At 38.4% G+C, this 27,891-nt stretch overlaps 4 protein-coding genes across 11 annotated transcripts; 1 reads left to right on the forward strand and 3 right to left on the reverse strand.

Annotated features, from left to right (window-relative positions):
- The first annotated feature begins 337 nt into the window (after nt 1-337).
- On the forward strand, nt 338-19,008 carry p2rx7 (purinergic receptor P2X, ligand-gated ion channel, 7). Of its 8 annotated transcripts, none has more exons than XM_051117620.1 (13): nt 338-495; nt 6,181-6,328; nt 6,477-6,548; nt 6,690-6,762; nt 13,351-13,444; nt 14,667-14,747; nt 14,877-15,018; nt 15,226-15,362; nt 15,455-15,545; nt 15,635-15,700; nt 15,974-16,078; nt 16,239-16,346; nt 18,234-19,008. In XM_051117620.1, exons 1-13 carry the CDS (start codon nt 377-379, stop codon nt 18,786-18,788), a joined length of 1,791 nt encoding a protein of 596 aa, XP_050973577.1. In that variant the 5' UTR covers nt 338-376; the 3' UTR covers nt 18,789-19,008. The 8 variants fall into 8 exon arrangements, with proteins under 8 accessions (XP_050973577.1, XP_050973576.1, XP_050973575.1 ...); XM_051117619.1 differs by lacking the exon at nt 6,690-6,762 and adding an exon at nt 13,103-13,175; XM_051117618.1 differs by lacking the exons at nt 6,477-6,548; nt 6,690-6,762 and adding exons at nt 12,890-12,961; nt 13,103-13,175.
- On the reverse strand, nt 8,980-10,028 carry LOC127169938 (taste receptor type 2 member 40-like). Its single transcript, XM_051117626.1, has one exon. It carries the CDS (start codon nt 9,954-9,956, stop codon nt 8,991-8,993), a length of 966 nt encoding a protein of 321 aa, XP_050973583.1. The 5' UTR covers nt 9,957-10,028; the 3' UTR covers nt 8,980-8,990.
- A 300-nt stretch (nt 19,009-19,308) lies between the features above and the next one.
- On the reverse strand, nt 19,309-25,120 carry p2rx4b (purinergic receptor P2X, ligand-gated ion channel, 4b). The gene is made up of 12 exons (XM_051117625.1): nt 24,944-25,120; nt 24,541-24,688; nt 24,358-24,429; nt 23,157-23,229; nt 22,978-23,074; nt 22,811-22,891; nt 21,527-21,668; nt 20,064-20,200; nt 19,899-19,992; nt 19,740-19,805; nt 19,543-19,650; nt 19,309-19,462 (listed from the first exon to the last, which is right to left on the reverse strand). The coding sequence occupies exons 1-12, from the start codon at nt 25,081-25,083 to the stop codon at nt 19,427-19,429; spliced, it is 1,194 nt and encodes a 397-aa protein (XP_050973582.1). The 5' UTR covers nt 25,084-25,120; the 3' UTR covers nt 19,309-19,426.
- Nucleotides 25,121-26,304: 1,184 nt separating this feature from the next.
- Nucleotides 26,305-27,531, reverse strand: snrpd3 (small nuclear ribonucleoprotein D3 polypeptide). Its single transcript, XM_051117627.1, has 4 exons — nt 27,423-27,531; nt 27,014-27,159; nt 26,592-26,784; nt 26,305-26,484 (listed from the first exon to the last, which is right to left on the reverse strand). Exons 2-4 carry the CDS (start codon nt 27,137-27,139, stop codon nt 26,420-26,422), a joined length of 384 nt encoding a protein of 127 aa, XP_050973584.1. The 5' UTR covers nt 27,140-27,159; nt 27,423-27,531; the 3' UTR covers nt 26,305-26,419.
- Nucleotides 27,532-27,891: the final 360 nt, after the last annotated feature.

The raw sequence follows: 27,891 nt of genomic DNA on the forward strand, positions 1-27,891 counted from the left end.
TGCTGTCTTTTGTATCAAATAAATGCAGTCTTGGTGAGCAGAAGAGACTTTAAAAAAAAAAAAAAATAAAAATCTTACTGTTCAAATACTTTTGACTGGTAGTGTATGCATAAATATACATTTGTACATTATAATGAATTTTTCATCTTACGTTTATTTAAATTAAAATGAAAAATTGAGGATGAAAGTGGGTTTAAAAACGTAATAGTAGTAAGTGAATGCATTGGTCTCAGTGAAAGTCTGTGTCCGTCCCAAGAAAGAGTGTGGCAAATAACTGTCTTCCAAAAGACCATGTGACCTCCTTCTTCTGTGCGAGCTCAGCACAGTTGTACTCCGCAGTCATCGTTCCTTCGCCAGTGTTTACATAATCCCCGCCATGCCTTGCACTTTGCTGAACCTCTGTGAATATGACACGCAAAAAGTCGTCAAAATCAAGAGCGTCAGACTTGGGTCGCTGAAATGGAAGTTAAACGGAGTCATCTTGATGTTCATTTGGTAAGTGTTTGTGTCTGTTGTTCTCTTTCAAACAATCGCTCGGTATCTCACTATGGGAAATGCCCCCAGGCGTGATAGACTATGGAAGCACCAATTACACCACGTCTGTCCGAAGGACGGACCAATCACAGCTCATACAAGGAGCCCACCCCTCTCCCTATATATACAGCTGTGATCCCCAAAAACAGCATTCTTGTTCTCTTCCCCGTGAAGACTTTCCTTCAGCACCTAGGCTGCGCTGCTTTCAGTTTATAAACGTACCGTCAAGGTTGACGTTGCCAAACGCAGTGCAGTCGAACGGAAAGAATCTGTTGTGGATTCTCTGCTCGTGATCTCCTTTGCTAATTATTAGCATTGTCCTAGCTAACGCGTTAAGGCGAGCTAAATACTGGATTTTCTGACTTACCATGTCGGTGTCCGGAGAAAGGGAAGGAGGCCCCGTCACGCTCATGCCCGGCAGCGTGTGCTTTCATGATCTCGGGCCGGGATTCGGAGTCCCCTGAGTTTACACCGCTTTTCGACCAGCAGCTGCTGGCGGAGGGCGACGAGATCGTAGGAGATGAAGAGGAAGATGAGGAGATGTTAGCTCGCCTTCTTCGAGAGGAGCCGGATGATGAGGAGGATGATGCTATCCTGTCTGCAGCCCAAGCATCCAGGCCAGTGAGTGCGCTAAGTGGCGATATGGCGTCAACGGTGGGGGACTGCGACTTAGTTGAGGTCTGTAAGCGTGCAGCAGCTAAGCTTGACATTCCTTGGCCTGTAACTCCCGGGGATCCGGGAGTTAAACGGGATATCTATGACGGGAAGAGACTCCCTTCCCCCGGCGAAACAACTGCTCCCTGCTTTGCCGGCGTGCATAGCAGAGATGAAGCGCTCATGGGATAAACCTTTTTCCCATCGCGTGCCCATCAAGGGCTACTCATCTCTTGATGTGAGTGAGATGGAGGGGCTCGGGCTTTCTAACCCGCCCACGGTCGAGCAGTCAGTGGCCCACCACCTGCATCCGAGCAGGCGGACTACTCTCTCATCGGCCAGCCCCTCCCTCCCTGGGAAAATGGAACGCTTCACCGCTTCCATGTACCAAAAAATGTATAAATCTTCTGCGCTAGCGGTGAGGGCACTCAACGTCACTTCATTGTTGACGGCCTATCAAGCCGAGTTACTGGAGGAGCTGGGCATGCAGCTCGATGCCAGTAACCCAAACCCGATGGTTTGGGAGGAGATCTGCAACATAACAGATCTCAATCTGCGCACCTCACGTGGCGCGGTGCAAAGCTGCGGCCGTACCATGGCTCTCTCCGTCGCGGGCGAGAGATTGCTGTGGTTAAATCTATCGAGTATCGGGGACAGGGAGAAATTGGATTTTCTCAACGCTCCTGTAGACTCCTGTAGACTCAGCACCTCTGTCTCATCGCAGCGATGAGACAGAGGTGCGATCTCCAGAAGAAGGAAGGAGAAGCGTTTGACATCTGTCTGCCGCGTAAAAGAGCTTCCCGCCCTCCTGTTCCCCCTCGGCCTGTTCCTCTGACGCAGAACAGGAGGTTTTTGAATGCGTCCAGAACTGCGAAAACCCCGAGCACAGAGCAGTCGGCCCGCACCCCTGCTGCTCCAAATGCAAGCCATGGGGAAAGCAGTCATTCGCGGCAGCGGCAGCAAAGTCCAAGTCCATTCACCCTTCCAGCAAAAAGAGGAGGGATACCTAGAACGCAATCTCCGCAGGGGAGGGACGGGCAGCACCTAGGGTTTTCTGCGATGTCCTCTCCTGAGTCCACCACGTCGGTTCCCCCACCCACGAAGAAGCGGAGGATGTGGAGTTTGGGTGGAGAAACGGTTCTAAGTTGTGTTCGGGCCAGTTCAGTTTCCCCTCAACACACAAAGTTTTGTGGATTGCTGACAGCGATCCCGCAAGTTCAAGTGCGGACAACGCGGCCACTGAAGTTATGTGGTCAGATGAGTTCAGGCACAAGTTCTCGAGTGAATTGTCACAAATCACTTCAGCCCCTGGGTTCACAGCAAATAAAAAATTCTCTGTCGCATCCAGGCTCAATGCCGAGGGCACAGGGAAACAAAAACATAATATCAATAAACCAAGAGATAATTTGGTCTCTGGGCCACACAGATTCTGGCCGTTTTTCTCTCTGTCCACTAGATGGCGCCAGCGCTCCATCTATGGAATCGGTTCATCTGAACCCTCTGGCTCTTCATCAGGAGGCATGGAGAGAGTGTTCTCCGCACCCGTGGGTCCTCACGACTGTAACCAGGGGTTACAGGCTTCAGTTCGCTGTAAAACCCCCTCCTTTCAACGGGGTTATAGCATCTGTAGCAAACGGGGATTCAGCTTGGGTGTTAGAAGCAGAAATATCCTCCCTCCTAGAGAAAAGAGCTATAAGACGAGTTCCAGTGGGGAAAACTCAGAGGGGCTATTACTCCCGTTATTTTCTAATTCCAAAGAAAGATGGGGGTTTGCACCCGATACTGGACCTGCGTGCTCTAAACAAGCACTTAAGAAAGTACAAATTCCAGATGCTCACAGTCGGGGCTCTCACTCGTTCAGTCCGCCGGGGAGATTGGTTTGCTACGGTCGATCTCAACGATGCTTACTTTCATATAAGCGTCTATCCGGCGCACAGGAAATATCTCAGGTTTTCCTTTCAGAACGAAGTGTGCGAATTTGTTACTCTCCCGTTCGGGCTCAGCCTTGCTCCACATGCGTTCAGCAGATGCATAGAAGCAGCATTATCTCCCCTGAGACACAAGGGTCTCAGAATATCTGCTTATTTGGACGATTATCTGATTTGCGCTCATTTGCGGGAGCGCGCGAAACGAGACATAGAGATGCTCACGTCTCATCTCACGAATCTGGGGTTCAGGATCAACTATGCCAAAAGCCATCTGATCCCGTCCCAGGAGATAGAGTATCTAGGCTTGCGAATAGACTCGGTGGAATATTGCGCTATGCTCTCGGAAAGGAGGATAACGGCATTTTATCAGTGCCTAGCCCGGTTGGGAAACCTGATCTCGTTCAGGACCTGTCTCCGCCTTCTGGGCATGATGGCTTCGTCACTGTCTGTGGGCCCGCTGGGCTTGCTGAAAATGAGGAGCTTCCAGCATTGGGTTGAGGCGAGGCGTCTGTGCCCACGTCGGCACCTCGCACGCAGAGTGAGAATTACCACGGCGTGCGTGATGGCTCTTCATCAGTGGAGAAACTAGCTCTGAAGCATTTTCGCCCATTCTTGGAGGGTTTTCATGTTCTAGTCAGGACAGACAACACGACGGTGGTGGCATATATCAATCGCCAAGGGGGAACGAAGGATGTGGAGTTTGGGCGGAGAAACGGTTCTAAGTTGTGTTCGGGCCAGTTAAATTTCCCCTCAACACACAAAGTTTTGTGGATTGCTGACAGCAATCCCGCAAGTTCAAGTGTGGAGAACGCGGCCACCGAAGTTATGTGGTCAGATGAGTTCAGGCACAAGTTCTCGAGTGAATTGTCACAAATCACTTCAACCCCTGGGTTCAACGCGTTCGTTGCAACTGCACAATCTAGCACGCAAGCTGATTGTCTGGAGTGCCACGCATTTCAGTTCGCTGCCCGCAACGCACGTCCCAGGAGTCCTGAATGTTGGAGCAGATCTCCTGTCGAGGGCAACCAGTTATACGGAGAATGGGTACTCCACTCGCAGGTGGTGAATCAGATCTGGGAAATTTACGGCAGGGCTGCCGTAGATCTATTCGCCTCGCGACCAATCGCAAAATGTCCGCTGTATTTCTCTCTCAGAGACGAAAATGCACCCTTGGGTGTGGATGCGCTGGCACACCCGTGGCTGAACGTGTTGCTATACGCATTCCCACCGCTGAGTCTAATTTTCCCCACCCTAGACAGAGTAAGAGAAAACGGATTATTTCTTCTTCTGATAGCCCCTCATTGGCCAGGGAGGCTGTGGCTGGCAGAGATTGTCCAGCTCCTTTGGGGAGAGCCCTGGCAACTCCCATTGCGTCGGGACCTGCTGTCCCAAGCAGGGGGGCAAATTTTTCACCCCCATCCGGAACGAATCAATCTTTGGGTCTGGCCCGTGAAGGGTTGAATCTAAATGCACCTGGGCTTCCCCAGGAGGTCATAAATACTATACAAAGTGCTAGAGCTCCATCAACTCGCTCACTGTATGATCTGAAATGGCGGGTCTTTGAGGACTGGTGCACTCGTAAAGGAGTTATTCCTTTTCAGTGTGCGGTGAGTGAGGTTCTCTGTTTTTTGCAAAGCTTACTGAACAATGGGAGAGCGTTCTCTACCATTAAAGTTTACCTGGCTGCAATTTCGGCCTGTCATGTGGGCTTCGAAGGTGTTTCAGTGGGCCGGCACCCTCTTATAGGCCGTTTTATGAAAGGGGTGAGGCGTTTGAGACCAGCGTCGAAGCGACTGGTCCCGTCATGGGATTTGTCTATGGTCTTGAGTGCTTTAACTCAGGCCCCGTTTGAACCTCTGGAGAGTGTTCATATTAAGCTTCTATCGTGGAAAACAGTCTTACTACTTGCTTTAGCCTCAGCTAAGCGAGTGGGGGAGTTACATGCCTTGTCGGTTCATCAAGCATGTCTAAATTTTAGTCTGGATGACAGCAAAGTTATGCTGCTGCCAAACCCAGCTTTCGTTCCCAAAGTCAGTGATTCAGCTTATAACTGCTCTGCTTTGGAGTTACATGCTTTCTACCCTCCTCCATTTTCTTCTTCAGAGGAGAGGAAATTGCACACTTTGTGTCCTGTATGAGCGTTACGCTTTTATGTAAACAGGACACGATCGTTCAGGAAAAACGATCAATTACTTGTTTCATGGGCCACTCATTGTAAGGGTAAGCCGATCTCCTCTCAGCGCCTCTCCCATTGGATGGTGGAGGCGATCAAACTAGCCTATACATCTATGGGTCTTCAGTCCCCAGAGGGCCTTAGGGCCCATTCCACGCGAGGTATTTCTACCTCATGGGCCCTGTTCAAGGGGATTTCGGTGGGAGATATTTGTGCGGCGGCAAGTTGGACTTCCCCCCCATACATTTATCAGATTTTACCGTCTTGATGTCACTGCGCCTTCATTGGCTCATGCAGTTCTTAGAGTTGGCTCTTTGGAGAACTAAAGTCTTGTCTTCCTTTATCGAGTCTGTTCAGGCGGCTTCGGAAAGCATGCGTTACGGGAGTTGGCTATATCATTCCCATAGTGAGAAACCGAGCGATTGTTTGAAAGAGAACGTTAGGTCACTTGCGTAACCCCGGTTCTCTGAGAACAGAGCGAGGTATCTCACCAGGCTTCCCTTCTCACATAACACGGGGGAAGAGCGTGCTTAGAATGCCGTTTTTGGGGATCACAGCTGTATATATAGGGAGAGGGGTGGGCTCCTTGTACGAGCTGTGATTGATCCGTCCTTCGGACAGACGTGGTGTAATTGGTGCTTCCATAGTCTATCACGTCTGGGGGCGTTTCCCATAGTGAGATACCTCGCTCTGTTCTCAGAGAACCGGGGTTACGCAAGTAACCTAACATTTCTTGCATGTCGCCCCTGCATCATTTAACAAGAGCTCATTCATGTACAATCACTGCCAGTGACTCATTTACACATGCTGTTATGTGTTTATATGTACTGACCAACGTAGATTCTTGAATTCTTCGAAGTCTCATGTCAATGTTATGTCTTTACTTTCCAGTATCATGATGTTATGGAATAAAGAATATCAAGAATATGATCTTGTAGTGAGTTCTGTTACCACAAAGGTTAAGGGAGTGGCAAAGATAAATATACCAGACATTGGAGAAGTTGTGTGGGATGTGGTGGACTACAGTGGACCATATCAGGTAACAGTTACACCATTATTATTATTCATGCCACAAACAAATTTGTTATTTCTTAATCAAGCAGAATTATGCTTGTATTTCAGTACAAGGTAATGTATAAACTCAAACAAATCAAAGTGATAATGTTGTTCTTGTTTTATTTTGACAGGGAAGAAACTCCTTTTTTGTGGCGACAAATGTCATTGTCACAAAAAAACAAAAACAAGGTAACTGCCCTGAGGTAAGTGTAGTTATTCTGATTTCAGATTATTTGGTAATACAACAAGAAATGTATCTTTTTTTTTTGTTGAGATGCATTCACCACTGTTGCTTTAAGCCAAACATAATCCATTCAACAGATGTTTGTATGTTCACACTTTAGGTTCCACCACATGGGAAACAGTGTCGGACAGATAAAGACTGTGAGAAGGGGTTTTCTGACCAACATAGCCATGGTAATGTTATATGAAGAAACTATTTGAAGTTACGCAGCTTGAGAGGAAGCATTACAATGTCAGACCAAATGATATTTTGATATGAAATTAAACGTTGATTTGTTTGAATATTTGAATAATACTATATACTTGAATAAACCATTACCTGAGGTTTGTTCCTGTGTTTTCCGCTAAGGTATTCAAACAGGTGCCTGTGTGAAATTGGAGGTACTAAGGAAAACATGTGAAATGACAGCTTGGTGCCCTATTGAGAACAAGACGAGTCCCAAGTGCTGTAATGTACTAATTTATATTAAAGGGATAGTTCGCCCAAAAATGAACATTTTGTCATAATTTACTCACCTTCGTGTTCTTCCAAACCTGTTCAGTTGAGGTCAAAAGTTTACAGAGACCTTGCAGAATCTGCAAAATGTTCATTATTTTACCAAAATAAGAGGGATCATACAAAATGCATGTTATTTTTTATGTAGTACTGACCTGAATAAGATATTTAACAGATTTATTAAAAAAAAAAAAAACTGAAATATCACATGGTCCTAAGTATTCAGGCCCATTTGCTGTGACACTCATATATTTAACTGTGCTGTGCTGTCCATTTCTTCTGATCATCCTTGAGATGGTTCTATACCTTCATTTGAGTCCAGCTGTGTTTGATTATACTGATTGGACTTGATTAGGAAAGCCACACACCTGTCTATATAAGACCTTACAGCTCACAGTGCATGTCAGAGCAAATGAGAATCATGAGGTCAAAGGAACTGCCTGAAGAGCTCAGAGACAGAATTGTGGCAAGGCACAGATGTGGCCAAGGATACAAAAAAATTTCTGCTGCACTTAAGGTTCCTAAGAGCACAGTGGCCTCCATAATCCTTAAATGGAAGACGTTTGGGACGACCAGAACCCTTCCTAGAGCTGCCCGTCCGGCCAAACTGAGCTATCGGGGGAGAAGAGCCTTGGTGAGTGAGGTAAAGAGGAACCCAAAGATCACTGTGGCTGAGCTCCAGAGATGCAGTCGGGAGATGGGAAAAAGTTGTAGAAAGTCAACCATCACTGCAGCCCTCCACCAGTTGGGGCTTTATGGCAGAGTGACGGAAGTCTCTCCTCAGTGCAAGACACATGAAAGCCTGCATGGAGTTTGCTAAAAAACACCTGAAGGACTCCAAGATGGTGAGAAATAAGATTCTCTGGTCTGATGAGACCAAGATAGAACTTTTTGGCCTTAGTTCTAAGCGGTATGTGTGGAGAAAACCAGGCACTGCTCATCACCTGTCCAATACAGTCCCAACAGTGAAGCATGGTGGTGGCAGCATCATGCTGTGGGGGTGTTTTTCAGCTGCAGGCACAGGACGACTGGTTGCAATCGAGGGAAAGATGAATGCGGCCAAGGAAAGGGATATCCTGGACGAAAACCTTCTCCAGAGTGCTCAGGACCTCAGACTGGGAATGAATCAGCCGTTGGAATGAATCAGTTGACTGCCATCTTGTGATTTTAATTTGACATTTCAACTATTTTTTTTAAGTCTTAAATCATTTCAAATATCCGTATTCAGTGTTTATCTTTAAAAACTAAACATTATTTATGCATTTAACTGCAGGTCATGTCCCCTTTGAGCTACATGAAACTTTGTAAATACATCTGAGTGAAACATCTCTTTGTAGTCTTTGGCCATTCTCAGAATTCAAATGATTAATCCATATATATTTTATTAATTTTTTTCACAATTCAGTAAAATATATGACCACATATCTGTCTACATAGATCACCAAAAAATAATTATTTTATTATACCAGCAAAGACATATTCATTACTCTACACAAGAACAATTAATTTTATTAGGATATTAAACAAATACTAACTTGTTTCTAGTTATTCCAACCCGATTGCAAGAGAAAACAAATGTTTTACAAGTCGGAAATTTTTTATGGTATCTAACAAAAACATTTTTTTTTAAAAAATAGGCATGAAGGTCCATTGCTAAAAATAACTACATAATCAGATCACACAAAAACATACAAGTGAGATTCATACGAATTAGCCACCAAAATGTAAAAATAGTTAAGAATTGTCATGAAATTGTGTTGGTTATTCTTTTGACTATTCTTCTAAACTATAGTATAAAGTCAATCAACTACTAACAGTTACATGTATTCATTTCGCAGATGATTTTATCCAAAGTGACTAAATCTTAATTATATTTTTTTCTTTATTGCCAGCTGTCTTCTTCATATCAAACATCCCCTGTCACAACTGTATGGCTTTTGCTAGCTTGTTCCTCTGACTTCCTACAACACAACATACTCCAGAGCTTCTCTTTCAGATACCTGTTTGAAGCTGTCAGAAGGAGAGAAGTCATGCCACTGTAAAAACTAAAGGCACTGGCTAAGGTGTGGTAGGTGATAAATTCCCCGATGAACCTTATAATGAAAAACAAAGCCACAATGCATAGAGTGGACAGATAAACTCCCACCAGGGATATGGTGATCTTGCACACCAGGACGTATGAGTCAGATCCCTGCACCTGGGTCTGGTTCTTCTTGAGAGCCAGTGTATGGGCGCACAGATGGGCGACCATTCTGACGGAGGTGGGCAGCATGATCATCAGAGGGATCGGGCAGAGGAGGCAAATAATAGCAGCAGCATAAGCATTTGCGTTTATCCGTAAAGTTAAAGAAGGCTGTGGACAGGTTAAATTGGCGATGTCACTCACATTGTCATTTTGTTCCAGTGATTCCACAATGTCGAGCGAGAACAAAGGAAAGAACAACAAGCAGGAGAGCATGCAGCTCAGCAGCACTGCAGCGTTGATCACAGAGGAGATGTTCCTCTTCAGTGCTCGGAAGCACTCGGAGGAGAAATTTACAACTTTGATGCAGTAGAAGAGACTCAGCCATGCAATGGCCCAGAAGCTGTTGAAGCTGCAAGTCATCATTAGATACGCTTCAATCCGGATAGCTAGAGGATATGGCCTAACGCACCAAATTTGGGGATTCTGGAAGACACTCACCACCAATGCGAAGGTGGCGATTACCAAGATGATGTTGCTGATGGAGATGACGTTTAGGATTAAACCGACAGTCTGAATGGTCCTGGTCTTCACTTGCTGTTGTATAGTAAAAATGAGGTTATATATGTTTCCAGAAACACCAACTATCACAAGTGCAACAAAAAACAGAACGTGCCCGACGAAGGTCATGATGCTGCTCTTCAGTAAGTGAAGTCCTGCACTGATATGAGGTTTGGTGGGATGCACATTGTCTTATGTAGAAACAGGGACTCAATCTCTTATGCAAAGTGATTTTGTGTGGGTGAATCAGAGCAGGCTTTGTTCAAAGCTGAAAACACAAATTAGGTAAAATGAGAGAAATGCACCATGTTTACTACGGTTCAGATTACACAAAACAAGGTAAAACGAGAATTTGTGAATGTGTTAATGAATATAAATCTCATGCGTGTCACTTACACCCTGAGACTACTGATTTGTTATCATATGTATATGTAATGAGTATTAAATGTTCATGTTATCAACGTTCAGAATTTGCCTATTCAAATCTTGTTTGTTTGCTATTTAGACATAGTTGGAAATATGTTGGATAAAATGCAGTCTGTCCAATTTTACTATGCAAATGTCCTATAAGCTGGAGTACTTAAGTTTTGCATTCTCAAGTTCTTACATTGTCATCCAGGGATTATGGCTTGAGAGATGATAAAATGCATTTTGATGAGACTGTAATGTAACAGCATGAAAGAAACAAACGTTCAAACGTTTGGGCTTTTTAAAAAGAAATTAATAATTTAATTCAGCAAAGATGGGTTAAACATATTAAAAGTGGCAGTGAAGGTATTTATAATGTCACAAACTTTATATTAATTAGTGTAACACAAACTATTAGGAAGCACATCTGTTTGTAACACTGATAATAAGAAATATTTTTTGAGCATCAAATCAGCATATAATGATTTCTGAAGGATCATTTGACACTGAAGAGTAATGGCTGCTCAAAATCCGGCTTTCCCAGAAATAAATTACATTTAAAAACTTTTTTTTAAAAAAAGAAAACAGATCAGTATTACTCCAAATAAATGAGCCTGCTTAAGAGATGTTTTTCCAAAAAAAAATTCTTACTGGTCATAACTTTTGAATGGTAGTGCTGTTAAAGTTATTATTTTATCATTTTTATTTTAAGATTATCTAGGCAAGAATAATCCTTGTATTTATGAGGTTTTAACTGACTAGTCAAAAATAAACTTTAAATGTTTTGTTTTGTTTTTTTGGGGCCACTGATAATGGTAAAGTTATGTGAAAATCTAATAAAAATATATCAAATATTACATACACTACCAGTCAAAAGTTTTTGAACAGTAAGATTTTTAATGTTTTTTAAAGAAGTCTCGTCTGCTCACCAAGCCTACATTTATTTGATCCAAAGTACAGCAAAACAATGCAATTCTGAAATATTTTTACTATTTAAAATAACTGGTTTACATTTAAATATATTTTAAAATGTAATTTATTCCTGTGATTTCCAGACTGACTTTTTAGCATCATTACTTCAGTCACAGGAACCTTCAGAAATAATTCTAATATTCTGATTTTCTGCTAAAATTATTATTATTATTATTATTATTATTATTATTATTATTATATTGGCAACAACTGAGTAGATTTTTTTTTCAGGTTTCTTTGATGAATTGAAGGTTCAGAAGAACAGCATTTATCCGAAATAGAAATCTTTTGTAACATTATAAATATCTTTATCATCACTTTTGATCAATTTAAAGCATCCTTGCTAAATAAAAGTATTAATTTCTACAATTTCTTTCCCCTGACTCCAAGCTTTTGAACAGTATAGTGTATAATGTTACAAAAGCTTTTTATTTAAGATAAATGCTGATCTTTGGATCTTTCTCTTCATCAAAGAATCCTGAAAAAATGTAATGAACTGTTTTAAATATTGATAATATTAAAATGTTTTGTGAACAGCAAATCAGCATATTAGAATGATTTCTGAAGGATCATGTGACACTAAAGACTGGAGTAATAATGCTGAAAATTTAGCTTTGATCACAGGAATAAATTACATTTTAAAATATATTCAAATAGAAAGCAGTTATTTTAAATTGTAAAGATATTTCACAATATTACTGCTTTTGCTGTCTTTTGTATCAAATAAATACAGTCTTGGTGAGCAGAAGAGACTTAAAAAAAATAAAAATAAAAATCTTACTGTTCAAATACTTTTGACTGGTAGTGTATACATAAATATACATTTGTACATTATAATGAATTTTTCGTCTTACATTTATTTAAATTAAAATGAAAAATTGAGGATGAAAGTGGGTATATATATATGGGTATAATAAGAGTAAGTGAATGCACTGGTCTCAGTGAAAGTCTGTGTCCGTCCCAAGAAAGAGTGTGGCAAATAACTGTCTTCCAAAAGACCATGTGACCTCCTTCTTCTGTGCGAGCTCAGCACAGTTGCACTCCGCAGTCATCGTTCCTTCGCCAGTGTTTACATAATCACCGCCATGCCTTGCACTTTGCTGAACCTCTGTGAATACGACACGCAAAAAGTCGTCAAAATCAAGAGCGTCAGACTTGGGTCGCTGAAATGGACGTTAAACGGAGTCATCTTGATGTTCATTTGGTAAGTGTTTGTGTCCGTTGTTTCTTGCATGTCGCCCCCGCATCATTTAACAAGAGCTCATTCATGTACAATCACTGCCATTGACTCATTTACACGTGCTGTTATGTGTTTATATGTACTGACCAACGTAGATTCTTGAATTCTTCGAAGTCTCATGTCAATGTTATGTCTTTACTTTCCAGTATCATGATGTTATGGAATAAAGAATATCAAGAATATGATCTTGTAGTGAGTTCTGTTACCACAAAGGTTAAGGGAGTGGCAAAGATAAATACACCAGACATTGGAGAAGTTGTGTGGGATGTGGTGGACTACAGTGGACCATATCAGGTAACAGTTACACCATTATTATTATTCATGCCACAAACAAATTTGTTGTTTCTTAATCAAGCAGAATTATGCTTGTATTTCAGTACAAGGTAATGTATAATCTCAAACAAATCAAAGTGATAATGTTGTTCTTGTTTTATTTTGACAGGGAAGAAACTCCTTTTTTGTGGCGACAAATGTCATTGTCACTAAAGACCAAAAACAAGGTAACTGCCCTGAGGTAAGTGTAGTTATTCTGATTTCAGATTATTTGGTAATACAACAAGAAATGTATCTTTTTTTTTTGTTGAGATGCATTCACCACTGTTGCTTTAAGCCAAACATAATCCATTCAACAGATGTTTGTATGTTCACACTTCAGGTTCCACCACATGGGAAACAGTGTCGGACAGATAAAGACTGTGAGAAGGGGTTTTCTGACCAACATAGCCATGGTAATGTTATATGAAGAAACTATTTGAAGTTACGCAGCTTGAGAGGAAGCATTACAATGTCAGACCAAATAATATTTTGATATGAAATTAAATGTTGATTTGTTTGAATATTTGAATAATACTATATACTTGAATAAACCATTACCTGAGGTTTGTTCCTGTGTTTGTCTCTAAGGTATTCAAACAGGTGCCTGTGTGAAATTGGAAGTACTAAAGAAAACATGTGAAATGACAGCTTGGTGCCCTATTGAGAACAAGAAGAGTCCCAGGTGATGTAATGTACTAATTTATATTAAAAGCATAGTTCGTCCAAAAATGAACATTTTGTCATAATTTACTCACCTTCGTGCTCTTCCAAACCTGTTCAGCTGAGGTCAAAAGTTTACAGAGACCTTGCAGAATCTGCAAAATGTTCATTATTTTACCAAAATAAGAGTGATCATACAAAATGCATGTTATTTTTTTATGTAGTACTGACCTGAATAAGATATTTAACATAAACAATGTTTATATATAGTCCACAAGAGAAAATAAGAGTTGAGTTTATAAAAATGACCTGTTCAAAAGTTTACATACACTTGATTCTTAATACTGTGTTGTTACCTGAATGATCCACAGCCGTGTTTTTTTTTTACTTCTGGAGCATCAGTGAGCATTTAAACCTTCTGTAATAGTTGCATATGAGTCCTCAGTGTAAAAAGATGGATCTCAGAATCATACAGTCATTGGTGGAAAGGGTTTAAATACACAAAAATGCTGAAAACCCAAAAAATTTGTGCAACCTTAAGGATTTTTCTGAAGAACCGCAAGCAGTTTAACTGTTCAAAACAAACAAGGGATTCATCACTTTAAAAAAACTGGTGTGGATCATTGAGGTAACAACACAATATTAAGAATCAAGTGTATGTAAACTTTTGAACGGGGTTAATTTTATAAAATTTAACTGTTATTTTCTCTTTTGGACTATATGTAAACGTCTTTTATGTGAAATATCTTATTCAGGTCAGTACTAAATAAAAATAACATGCATTATTTTGGTAAAATAATTAACATTTTGCAGATTCTGCAAGGTGTATGTAAACTTTTCACCTCAACTGTATGCAACACAAATGCAGATAATATGATTACAGAAAAGTGTTTTTGTCCATATAATGAAAAAAACACTGGTGACTTTCATTACATGTTCCAAAAAAAAAAAGAAATAGAAATAGGGAAGTTGTGCTGGTTGGTAACAGAATATTCATTTTGGATCTTTAAGAAGGAACAGTTTTGTAACAGTGTATTCTCATAATTGACTGTAGGATTGACTCATCGTTCTATATACTGTTTGTTGATTAAGATTGTTAGTGAAACCTAGTGTGACAGCAAAGCTACCAGTGCCACCAAAGAGACATTTGAGAAGTCTCTGAGAAGGAAGTTGCAGTTTTATAAAAACTAAGATTCTATTTACGGAAGTTTTCTAACGTCAGGCTTTCATTTCTGTTTCCCCAGACCAGCTCTTCTGGCATCTGCAGAAAATTTCACTGTGATGATCAAAAATAACATCAAATTTCCAGCATTTAATTACACAAGGTAGTACACAAGCTTAATAGTTGCAAATGCAATTATATTAACATTTACTTTAAATGTTAGCTAGAAGTAAGCTATGGAAAATATTTAGTATTCAAAAACCGATCATATAGTCATCCATTTATGTTTTAGAAGAAACATCCTGCCTGAAATGAACGACGCTTACCTTAAAAGCTGCATTTATAACCACTACAAAAATCCATACTGCCCCATTTTCCGTTTGGGAGACATTGTGAGTGCGGCCAAGGAGAATTTTTCAGAGATGGCAGTGGAGGTAAAACCTTTCTTTCCAAGGAAAATTTTTTTGTATGATAAATGTCTTTAATGTCATTTTTGATCAGTTTAATGCATTTTTGCTGAATAAGAGTACTAATTTCTTTAAATAAAAATTTACTGACCACAAACTTGTGAACGGTAGCATATTTTGTTTTGTTTTTTTTTTACAACAAAGTAAATTCCTGTTCACTTATCTGCACCACAGGGTGGTGTGATTGGGATCCAGATTAACTGGGACTGTGACCTAAACCACATTTTCCACAGATGTCTGCCCACATACTCATTCCGTCGCTTAGATGAAAAAGAAAGCAACAAAACCTTGTACCCTGGGCTCAATTTCAGGTGTGAACAACTCATCATATAATCATAATCATATACTAATCATATCGAAAATATGTGAACTATGTGATATTGAAATTTATTATTTATTCCAGGTTTGCGAGATACTCTATAGTGAATGGTGTGGAGCAGAGAACGCTCTTTAAAATGTATGGGATTAGGTTTGATGTGATGGTGTTTGGAAAGGTGAGACCATATTACCCTACACTGTCATTGCTTTTCATGTTAGCTATAGCATATAAGACATAAAAAGATATTTTCTATATTTTTCACAGGCAGGAAAGTTCAGCATCATTCAGCTAATCATCTACATTGGATCCACACTCTCATATTACGCTCTAGTAAGTAACCCTTAAAGGGATAGTTCACCCAAAAATGAAATTGTGACGTTATTCATTAAACCGCATGACGTTCCAAACCCATAAGCTCTTGAATTTCATCAGAAATATCTTCATTTGTGTTCTGAAGACAAACAAAGGTCTTACATGTTTGGAACAACATGAGGGTGAGTAATTAATGACAGAATTTTCATTTTTGGGTGAACTATCCCTTTAAGTCCTCAGATAGCGAGTCGTTTGAAGTAATGAAATATTTACCATTGAGTTTGTCTTTAGACCACAGTATTCCTGGACTGGCTTATTGGGACTGGCTGTTACTCCAAAGAGGCAAAACAGAACTACACTGAGAGGAAGTTTGAGGCTGTACAGGACAGAGAAGAGGTGAACACATCATATAAATACTGACATAGTAGATAGCACTTCAGTTTGTTGTGTGGCAGCTTTTTAACACTATTAGTGCTTTACATAGGCCAAATACATCTTAAACTAAGATTGTGTATATGTGTATCTAGCCTGTAGTAATGTGTTTTGTTTGTTGCAGTGCTTGCTTTGTGTATCATTTGTGGATGAGGACATGTTAAGAGTGGTAAAAAAATCCAGAAAGAAAAGACTGCAAGAGAAAAAGCCCCTTTCCTTACATCAGCGCAAAGTAAGCACCTTGTATTATATTGTCATATACTTGCCAGTAAATGAATACTTGTTATTAACCTTCAAAAAATCTGAATTAACGCATTACTTCACCCAAATAGAAAGTTTGTGTCATCATTTACTCATCTTTGTGTCATTCCGTGCCTGTATGGTTTTCTTTCTTCTGCAGAACATAATGAATACAGTACAATGGCAGTATATCCTGACTCACTTTAACACTAATACAGCACCCAGAAGTGTCAGCGAACAAGCCATGTGGCTCACTGATCATTTCCCAAGTGCTCTGATTGTTTTTGATAAAAAGCAACCTAAAAATTATACAATGATGTTGTAAAATCATAAATTGCAAAATCCTGTGCAGTCAATGCGTCTTTTACAATGGTTTGCCTCCGTAATTTTTCTGGTAAATTTGTGAAATAAAGCAATAAGCCCGGTGAAGCCATGGTTTACAGTGAATTTATAACAGCTAAGTGCTGTTGTTATAAATTCACTGTAAACCACGGCTTCACAGGGCTTATTGCTTTTATAAAATGGCTGTTTTATAGTATGGTAAACATAGCGCAATTTGACGGAATAATAATGTTTTGATTGATGTCATTACACTTGATTTGTTCTGTTTTATTCTGTGAAACCTTACTACATGTATGGAATAACAGTTTTATAAAAGCAATAAGCCCGGTGAAGCCATGGTTTACAGTGAATTTATAACAGCTAAGGGAGTTTTATTTGCGTCATGCCTAACATCACCCCTTAATGGTTTTAAATTCACTGTAAACTACGGCTTTTTGGGGCTTATTGCTTTATTATAAAACAGATCTTTCCGATTGATCTGCGTTCAAAGCTGTTGTTAATTACTCTACAAACATACACCTTTGTTTACTTTTGTGTGTTGCCCGGCAACTGCTTTGTTGCAACCGCAACACTATCTGAGGAACTACATTGTTTGGTTGGAAAATGCAGTTTTTATTAATATCATTACACTTTATTTGCACTGTTTTATTATGTGAAACTTTACTACGTGTATGGAATAACAGTTTTTAAAAGCAGTAAGCCCAGTGAAGCCACGGTTTACAGTGAATTTATAACAGCTAAGGGGGTTTTATTCGCGTCGTGCTTAACAAGACCTCTTAGCTGTTATAAATTCCCTGTAAACTATGGTTTCCTGGGTACAGCAAACAATATAGTTCCTCAAAAACGGTTGTGGTTGCAACAAAGTGGTTGCCGAGCAGCACAGATGTAAACAACAGCTTCAAATAGCAGCTCAACCAATCAGAATCAAGTATTATCCGTTTTATAAATGGTGTTAAAATACTGTGGAAATGACTTGAATGGGTGTTTTATTAAGTGTTCATTAGGAGTCAGTATGCACTGAGATTGTATGAAATTCATTAAATTATTGCCTTTTGTGTGGCAATATAAAAAGAAATCAAAGAAGTCAAACGGGTTTAGAACAGTGTTAGGATGAGTAGATGATGACTTTCATTTTCATCAGTGAATTTTAATATTTGCTCAGACTGATTTAATGGTATTCATTTGTTATATGGCCTTGCATTATCTCAAAAATAAACTATACTTTAAGATACAATGATAGTTTTTACTTTAGTTAACATGAACAATACTTCTACAGCATTTATTAATCTTAAGTAATATTAATTTTTACATTTACTAATGCATTATTAAAATCTGAAGTTGTGTTTGTTAACATTAGTTAATGCACTGTGAACTAACATGAACAACTGTATTTTTATTAACTGACATTAACAAAGATTAAAGTCAGTTAATACATTAACTAATGTTAACAAATGACACCTTGTTGTAAAGTATTTTAAGTAGTTTTTTTATATATAGTTTTAGGGAACTATAATAAACTTGGTCTGTTCTCTTTCAGAATGATTTGGCGAGCATGAAGTCTCTGATGAGCGCTCTACAGTGTGGTCAAAGCAGAAGTGAGTCTGTACAGAACGGCCAGAGTGGTGGGCTGAAGGTAGACAAAAACGATCCTAGAAGCCATAGCAGCAGACAAAACACAGACACACCATTACTGGAGATGCCACAGTCTGGTTGTCCGGACTGGTGTCAGTGTGGCTGTTGTCGGCCTACAGACTCCTTGCAGGAGCAGCTGTGCTGTCGGTCTAGGAGAGGGCGCTGCATAACCTCCTCCCCACTCTTTTCAACACTGGTTGTCAATCGCTCCGTCCTGGAGACTGCTTTGTTTTATGTGGATCCCCTAGCAGAGCTGCGTGAGGAGGCTCAGCTGCGCCATGGGGCCTATGCTCAATTTATTAGATGGCGGTTTGGTGACAGCACACCCAGAGATGCTGTTCCAGTAATACCTAGTTGCTGTATATGGAGGATAAGAACAGAATACCCCAGCCCTGATGGGAAATACAGTGGCCTTAGGCTCTACCAGGCTGTATTGTCTCAGACAGACTTCAATAGATAAGACTTTATTCATTTTATTAGACATTCAATCACAATGCCTTATGATTATGCATAAAAGGGAATGATACTAACTACAATCAAAAATACAGTACAAGTCATTTTTCCAATTTTAGCCTGCAAAGCAACCAATTCATGTATCATATTAATCACAAAAAATGCTGTCAATGCATTTTACTAACACAGATGCCTTTGAACTAACAAAAAAAAAAAGGGAACCAAAAGTTTTTGAATGGTTTACTAATGATTTTAAGTGTTATTAAACAATTATGACACTCAACTGTAATGAATAAAAAAAATTATACTACATTATTCAGATGTGATAGATAAAGGTTAGTATACACTATAGTTCAAAAGTTTGTGGTCAGTTTTTTTAGCCTGGATGCATAATTGATTAAATATTTCACTAAAATATTAAGGAGCACAATTGCTTTCAACATTGATGATAAATGTTTCTTAAGTAGCAAATCAGCATATTTTTTGGTATTTTTGATCAAATAAATAGAGCCATGGTGACCAAGAGACTTCTTTAAAAAAAAAAAATGTAAACAATCTTACCAACTTTTGAACAGTAGTGTATATTGAATTACAAGAACATATTCAGTTTTACTGGTTTCAAGTGAAAGTGTCCAGTTCACTTCATCATTGAGTCCCATATGGGGATGTGTCCATGGAGCTCTATAACATCATAAAATATGATATAGTTTTGCATAACAAATATAAATCAGTTATTGAATATATTGATTTCTTTTACTTACCAGTGGCACACTGTCAGCATTTTGGTTCAAGTGCATAAATTTATGTTTGGCATAGTAGGCACGGTCCTTCATAAAAGTAAGCATGAACCAGTCACAAATAGGATTCGCCTGGAAAAGGTTCAGGAACAACATAAACATTTTTGAATCAAAGACGTTTCACTCAAGTAGAAGAAAAGAGGAAAAAAAACATAGCTTACCAAATTCAGTAAGGTAAGAGTGGCACCAATGTTCACAATAGTGGGCACAATATTGAATTTACCAGCCTGCAAAGATAATTACAGATGAAATGATAATAAATATTGATGAAGTAGATACTGATTATTATTTTGTACTCTTACAGAGACTAGTAGACAAACCTTCCCAAACACTATGACATCAAAGCGGATTCCAAAAGCCTTTATCAGTGTCCGAGTTTCAATGTTTTCATTGTTTTTGTAATATTTTGCAAATCTGTGAGAAAGAACAAAATTGTTACCCTCTAGTTTACAATCAAAAATCAAAATCAATTTAACTGCAATTACCGGAAATTGTAGCCAGGGGCAACGTTATTTTCAGGATTTTTGTTGTCCAGTCTGCTAAAAGTATACTTGGGAACGCAGAAGCGTTCTGGGAGGTCCAAGTCGCAATTCCAGTTAATGAAAATGCCTATAACACCACCCTTTAACATTAAAACACATTGTCAACTACAGTAATTAGCTTAGAGCACTTTTACAAATACATATGCAATTAATATACTATATAGTAATATACTAATAATCTGAATACACTTCAAGGTCAGCAAGATTTTTTAAATATTTTTAAAATAAGTCTCTTATGCTTACAATGGCCGAATTAATTTGATCAAACATACAGTAAAACATTAATATCAAAATTTATAACTTTTTTCAGCATTAAAGGATTAGTTCACTTCCAGAATAAAAATTTCCTGATAATTTACTCAGCCCCATGTCATCCAAGATGTTCATTTCTTCAATCAAAAATAAATTAAGGTTTTTAAGGAAAACATTCCAGGATTTTTCTCCATATAATGGACTTCAATGGGGATCAGCAGAAGGTCCAAATTGCAAAATATGGTTTCAATGCAGCTTCAAAAGACTCTACACGATTCCAGCCGAGGAATAAGGGTCTTATCCAGCAAAATAATTGGCTATTTTCGAAAAATGTATATTATATGTCTTCATGCATTATGTGATCACGTTGGAAAGGTCATGCATAGTTAGTTCTCCATCTGTGTGCTTCGGTTCAAAAAGATAGGGTAGGGCGAAAAACTCCATCTCACGTTTACCTCCAACTTCAAAATCCTCCAACATCACTGTTTTTTTTTTTTTTTTTTTGTTTTTTTGTAAAGGGTGTTTGACTTTCTTTGCACGTTTACTTTGTGAGCACTGTTGACTGAAGAAAGAAACACATGAACATCTTGGATGACTTGGGGGTGAGTAAATTATGTGAGCATTTGTGGTTAAAAAGTGCATGCATATATTTTTATTGTTTAGAGAAAATGACCAATCTTTTCGCTAGATATTCCTTGGCCTGGATCGTGTAGAGCCCTTTGAAGCTGCACTGAAACTGCAATTTGGACCTTAAACCTGTTGGCTACCACTGAAGTCACCACTGAATATGGAGAAAAATCCTGGAATGTTTTCCTCAAAAACCTTAATTTCTTGAACATCTTGGATCACAGTAAATTATCAAGAAATATTCATTCCGGAAGTGATTTTTTCCTTTAATACATTTTAAAATGTAATGTATTGTTGCAATGCAAAGCTAAATTTTTTACTCCAGTAATGGCTCCACATGATTCTTCAGGAATCCTAATATGCTGATTTGATGCTCAAGAAACATTTCTTACTATCAATGTTGTATCATCAGTGAAACACTTTTTTAACATTACATCTTTTCATTACATAACATGTTTTATAACATTAATAAATGTATTTACTGTCACTTGTGATCAAGTTTATACAGCATTACTGAAGATACAGACTTTAAGAGCCATGACGCTGAAGTTCTCTCCTGCCTCAGTTACCATATCCCCCAGACGGAAAACAGGACAGTGTGGGTCTGTTTTACGATCAAATGTGCAGTTTTTCAAGTATGTGGAGTTGATGTGCTGCAGAATATTTCGCCTATAGAAAAATAGAATCACGTAGCTCACTAACATTTGAATTTAAAATTATTATTCTCTCTCAATTAGGCCATTAAAGACCTCATATGTGACCCTGGACCACAAAACCATTCTTGAAGGGGTCATCGGATGCCTATTTTCCACAAGTCGATATGATTCTTTAGGGTCTTAATGAAAAGTCTATAATATACTTTGGTTAAAATTCTCAATGGTAGTGTAAAACAACACCCTTTTTACCTTGTCAAAATCAGCTCAGCAAAAATCATCCTGTTCTAGTCGAGCTCTGCTCGCCCCGCCCCTCTCTTCTCTCTGTGGAGTGACAAGCTTGTTTACTTTACTGTTTACTGTTGACGACCACTATGTTCATTATTACATCCAGCAACACAACACCTCAATCGCTCAATCTGAGATATTCTTGTCTAACTTACATCCCTGCTCCGGCATCGAAACAGTGGACGTTGGACTATTACAGCTGATCTGAGGTAAGACGCTCATGTCAATCAACTATTGTGGGAGCGGCCTCTGTGGGTGTGACGCCACACCGACAGGCATCTGAGAATGGCTCGATCTGAAAAAGGGGATATTATTTTTACAGATTAATTAAAAAACGCTGCATGGATTTTTTTCATTATAGGGTAGATGTGTACATACACTGCCAACACACATTAATGTTCAAACAACATGTAAAAGTGAACTTTGCATCCGATGACCCCTTTAAGTAGCACAAGTGTACAATGTATGTTTCAAAATGACTGATTGTTCTTTTATGCCAAAAATCATTAGGATATTACATAAAGATCATGTTCCATGGAGATATTTAGTAAATTTCCTACCATTAATATATCAAAACTTAATTTTTGATTAGTAATATGCATTGCTAAGAATTTAATTTGGACAACTTCAAAGGCCGTTTTCTCAATGTCTTCCATTTTTTGCACCCTCAGATTCCAGATTTTCAAATAGTTTAAGTTAAATTGTATCTTATTAATAGATGAATAGTTGTAAGCTTATTTATTCAACTTTCAGATTATGTATTAATCGTAATTAAAAAAAAATTAACCCTGGTTTGACTGTATGACTGGTTTTGTGGTTTAGGTCACATATTTAAATTATTTCTGTTGTTCTAAGACTAAATGAACTTACTTTCTAAAATTGAACTTTGGATATTGTATGTTGTTTTTGATGAGCACTGTGAAGTCCTCTGCTGCACCTAGAATAGCAGGTCTGTGCAAGCACAAACTATATTAATATTCACAGTTTCAAGTGTGCACAAGGCATCAAACTTACTCGCTTTTACTAAAGACACTCACTTTGGAACGATGGTGTCATTTTCAAGTGGACACCATGCTTGTACCTCACAGGTTTTGATCGTATCAGAGTATTGCACACATCGACCAGTCTGAACACCTACGAGAAGAAACACAGAGCTCAGTCGGCTTACATCTGAAACATTGTTACACGGCACAATTTAGAGAACATAAAAACTAACCATTGCTGCGGACTTTATTGAGTCCCTCTTTGCAATCGCTGTCTGAGTCACACCTAGTCAATTTACCTGGAATCTGTAAAAATTAATAATTTACAGTTGAAGTCAAAAGATTACATACAATGTTATTTTACCAAAAAAGAGGGATCATACAATAGTTGTTAATGAGTCCCTAGTTTGTCCTGAACAGTTAAACTGCCTGCTGTTCTTCAGAAAAAAATCCTTAAGGTCCCAAAAATTATGTTTTTTGTGCATTTGCGTGTATTTGAACCCTTTCCAACAATGACTGTATGATTTTGTCTTTATCCATCTTTTCACACGGAGGACAACTGAGGGACTAATATGCAACTATTACAGAAGGTTCAAACACTCACTAATGCTTCAGAAGAAAACAAAGCATTAAGAGCCAGGGGGTGAAAACTTTTTGAATTTGAAGATCAGGGTAAATTTAATTTTTTCTGGGTAACATGCAATTATCTTCTGTAGCTTCTGAAGGGCAGTACTAAATAGAAAAAATAATAATAATAAAAATAATAATAATAATTATATATATATATATATATATATATAGGCAAAATGAGAAAAATTTACACATCTTCATTCTGTTCAAAAGTTTACACCCCCAGCTGTTAATGCACCATTTTTTCCTTGTGGAGCATCAGTGAGCATTTGAACCTTCTGTAATAGTTGCATATGAGTCTCTCAGTTGTCCTCAGTGTGAAAAGATGGATTTCAAAATCATACAGTCATTGTTGGAAAGGGTTCAAATACACAAAAACGCTGAAAAACCAAAGAATTTGTGGGACCTGAAGGATTTTTCTGAAGAACAGCAGGCAGTTTAACTGTTCAGGACAAACAAGGGACTCATGAACAAGTATCACTAAACATTCATTCAGGTAACAACACAGTATTAAGAATTAAGTGTATGTAAACTTTTGAACGGGGTCATTTTTTTTTTTTTTATAAATTCAACTCCTATTTTCTCTTGTGGACTATATGTAAACATCTTTTATGTGAAATACCTTCTTCAGGTCAGTACTAAAAAAAAATAACATGCAATTTGTATGATCCCTCTTATTTTGGTAAATCCATTTACATTTTGCAGATTCTGCAAGGTATGTAAACTTTTGACTGTATAATGCAACATGCGATGGTCTCTTCTTGCATGAAAATGAAGAAGATACATGGAAGTGTTTTATCGTACCTCAGGACACTTGCTCTGTGTCTGGCCTGGAGTCAGAATCACATTGGTTAACACAAAGAAAGAGTTTTCTCCCTAACAAATAAATAAAAATAAGACTGATTGAATCTGGAATTAATTTCTACCAAAAAGCATTTGACCAAATAACTCTATTGCAGTGGGTTTCTGTCAAATAAATGTAGATACCTGGGGTGGGATAACATATTCGGATACGTCCCAAACATGAACTCCCGCAACCGATGAATTGGTCAAAATGTTTCCTTTCACCTTTGTGCTGACCGAGCTGACCACAGAGTCTGTGTCCTGGTAAACGCGCCGAATCCAGCAGACATATCTTTAAAGTACAATGCAGATGTGAAGTTACCCTACACCATCAATACTGCATGAAATTTCACCGAGAACACAACACGTTTCAACGTGGGTGCAAAAATATATATATTTATAATAACTCCATTTATCAATTCTGATTTCCATGGGACTACAAAAATACGATTTATTTAGCCTAGACCAGAAATGAAAAACTGTTGGTTTTTTAAATACACCCTTATTCAAATCATCTACAATAAATCTACAATAAAACTATACTCACACAGCAACATAGGTGATGACCAAAAACTGGATCAGTCTGAAGAGGGCTCCCACACTTTTGTTATTAATAACCAGCTTTACAGGTGTTTCATAACCAAAAAGACATCGGAGGCAATTACTGCAGCAGTCCTTACAGCCCATTGCTGAAAAACATCCACTATGAAACTACAGTACTTGTCGCAAGGTCAGAACACTATGAGTCAGCCTGTAGCACATCTACTATAATCTCCAACAGAATTCAAACATACTTTGAATGTAATCTGTTATCAATTAATGCGTTAAGAAATGGACTGGAAACCACCTGCAATTATTTGGTTAAATACCTGTTAGGGGCCCAGTAACATTTGCACTCTGCACATTTGCAAGCCAGTAACCATAACCGTGTAAAACCATGTAAATCAAGCGGCTGAACACCCTCAGTCATGACCAACAGCTCAACTGCTGTAATTATTTAAGAAAACACATTAAGATGTCCTCACTGCATTTGTTTTGCTGTGACGTCTTAATAGCTGACAGCTCGTTTAGGATGGCTGATAAATACAGAACTGTAAACATGCTAAGAAAAAAAATCCCCACCAGAAAAACCCACAGGTTGGCACCGATAGCTTTGTGGGCAAGTGTGGAGACATATAGCATTATTGCGGGCATCCCGAGTTCAAATACCAGGGGACCTTTCCTGGGTTTATATTATATTTTATTATATTATATTATATTATATTTGCAAAATCTAGTCTACATTTAACTACTAGTCAAAAGTTTTTGAACAGTAAGATTTTTTATGTTTTTTTTAAACGAAGTCTCTTCTGCTCACCAAGCCTGCATTGATTTAATTCAAAGTACAGCAAAAACAGTAAAAATCTGAAATATTTTTTCAGCATATTTTACTATTAAAATAACAGTTTTCTATTTGAATATATTTTAAAATGTAATTTATTCCTGTGATCAAAGCTGATTTTTTATCATTATTACTCCAGTCACATGATCCTTCAGAAATCACTCTAAACATCAATATTCAAAACATTTATTATTATTATGTTGACAAAACAGCTGAGGTTTTTCAGGTTTCTTTGATGAATAGAAAGTTCAGAACAGCATTTGTCTGAAATAGAAATCTTTCGTAACATTATAAATGTCTTTATTATCAAAAACCCACAGGTTGGCACCGATAGCCTTGTGGGCAAGTGTGGAGACATATAGCATTATTGCGGGCATCCCGAGTTCAAATGCCAGGGGACCTTTCCTGATCCCACCCCAATCTTTCTCTCCCACTTTGCTTAATGTCTGCTCTAAACGGTCCTATCATAAAGGCAAAAAATGCCAAAGTATAAAAAAAAAAAAGAAAGAACTCACAGAATCAGGAAAAATAGCAAAAATCACCCATTTATTTCCCAATGCATAAAATGAACATTATAAAATAAATCATCAAAATGATGGTCAAAGTAAAAAAAAAGAAAAATAAAAAGTTATAAACATAAAACTAGCGCCTCTTCTGGAATACATTCCCTCGTCCTGGTCCACCCCGGCCACGGCCTCTGGCAGCCACTGCAAAAACATTAATGCAAACTTGAGTTTGATCACCGGTTCAATATCATCTTTATTAAAAACATAAATTGCTAATGCGTGTACTGGAGTAAAGAGGCTGCATATACCTTGTGCTTTAAGAATAGCTGCTTTTCCTCGACCTGCACCAGCAGCCTGGTTTTTGTTCTTCATACTCTTTAACATAGGAGCATTTTTCAGCATGTCGGGAAGGATGAGGAACCTGATCTTACTGCCACGAATATACACCTGCTCCAGCTGAGATACACGGCCATCCCTGTATGTGACTGTGATGTTTGCCATCTGGAGGACAATTTAGAAAAAAAAAAAAGATAAAGACAACCTTTCCAACAAGAGACAGGTGTATTTTTGTACCCTGTTACAAACAAACAAACAGATTAAAACCTACGAAATCCAATGCAAGGATTGATAAAATAACAAAACTGAGTAATGAGTTTCTATTAGGGGAAAAAGTTTATTTCAGAAGACGAGCAGAAGATTAGTTTGCAATACAGAGGACAAATCTTAGTACCTGGCAGTTCATGTTGTCCTCAGCCTCGATCAGTTTGCCCCTGTAAACCTCCCCAGTGTTGGTTTCACAGGTGACTATGTGTCCCTCTGCTTCATGAAGAACTTTGATGGGCACTCCAATAGACATCTCAACAAGCTATGTGTGAACTTTAAGAGAGAAAATAGGACACAACAGGACATTTAGCAGAGGAGGAATAACATAGACAAAAGGTACATTTTTGCTTTACGAGGAGGTGAAAGCTAATGTAAGTTAAGATAAACAGATCTTAACGCAAGCTTGTTATAAACAAGCAAAATAAACACACACACGTAACTACAGATAATAATTTAACCATAAATCTTTAAATAACCCCATACAGACACGATTCAGTTTTACGTTTTTCAGCAAAAGTAATAAAAAAAAAACTCACCCAAACGTGCACGGAACGTCCACAAACAGTTTTGTCTTCAACGTTCAAGAGCGTTTCCGGAGATTTTATTGTACAGGGAACACGTACTGCCACCTACCGGACTGAATGACACGACTTCCAATCAAATAGATTGTAACTTTTTTCGAGCTAAATTTGTGATTAAATGGGTTAATTCTGTTATTAGGTATTTAGGTATTAGTAACAGCCGTATAAACATAGCAAAGTAAACAAAGTTCTTAAATACCTAGCAATAGAATGAACCCATTTAATCGCAAATTTACCCTGCAAATGTTCGGGTTTGCTTTATGTTTGTTGGACGAAAACAAAATTAAACAAAAAAACAGAATACACAATATTACATATTTACACACAGACTAAAAGGACAATGGTTCCACATACAAACAATAATTTTATAAATACAAATACTTGCATTTACTCATCTTGAAAAAATGTAATTAAATGGGTTTAT

Source organism: Labeo rohita, chromosome 8 (assembly GCF_022985175.1).
Source record: "Labeo rohita strain BAU-BD-2019 chromosome 8, IGBB_LRoh.1.0, whole genome shotgun sequence".
Classification (NCBI taxonomy): domain Eukaryota; kingdom Metazoa; phylum Chordata; class Actinopteri; order Cypriniformes; family Cyprinidae; genus Labeo; species Labeo rohita.

Coding starts and splice junctions, on each gene's coding strand:
- p2rx4b (XM_051117625.1), bottom strand. CDS start 25,083: ATGGGCTGTAAGGACTGCTGCAGTAATTGCCTCCGATGTCTTTTTGGT. Junction 21,669..22,810: donor CCAAAGTTCAATTTTAGAAA/GTAAGTTCATTT, acceptor ATTTTTCTATAG/GCGAAATATTCTGCAGCACA. Junction 19,651..19,739: donor CTCTTACCTTACTGAATTTG/GTAAGCTATGTT, acceptor AACCTTTTCCAG/GCGAATCCTATTTGTGACTG.
- p2rx7 (XM_051117620.1), top strand. CDS start 377: ATGCCTTGCACTTTGCTGAACCTCTGTGAATATGACACGCAAAAAGTC. Junction 6,329..6,476: donor ACTACAGTGGACCATATCAG/GTAACAGTTACA, acceptor TTATTTTGACAG/GGAAGAAACTCCTTTTTTGT. Junction 6,549..6,689: donor AACAAGGTAACTGCCCTGAG/GTAAGTGTAGTT, acceptor TTCACACTTTAG/GTTCCACCACATGGGAAACA.
- snrpd3 (XM_051117627.1), bottom strand. CDS start 27,139: ATGTCTATTGGAGTGCCCATCAAAGTTCTTCATGAAGCAGAGGGACAC. Junction 26,785..27,013: donor AGGACAACATGAACTGCCAG/GTACTAAGATTT, acceptor ATTGTCCTCCAG/ATGGCAAACATCACAGTCAC. Junction 26,485..26,591: donor AGCTATTCTTAAAGCACAAG/GTATATGCAGCC, acceptor ATGTTTTTGCAG/TGGCTGCCAGAGGCCGTGGC.
- LOC127169938 (XM_051117626.1), bottom strand. CDS start 9,956: ATGACCTTCGTCGGGCACGTTCTGTTTTTTGTTGCACTTGTGATAGTT.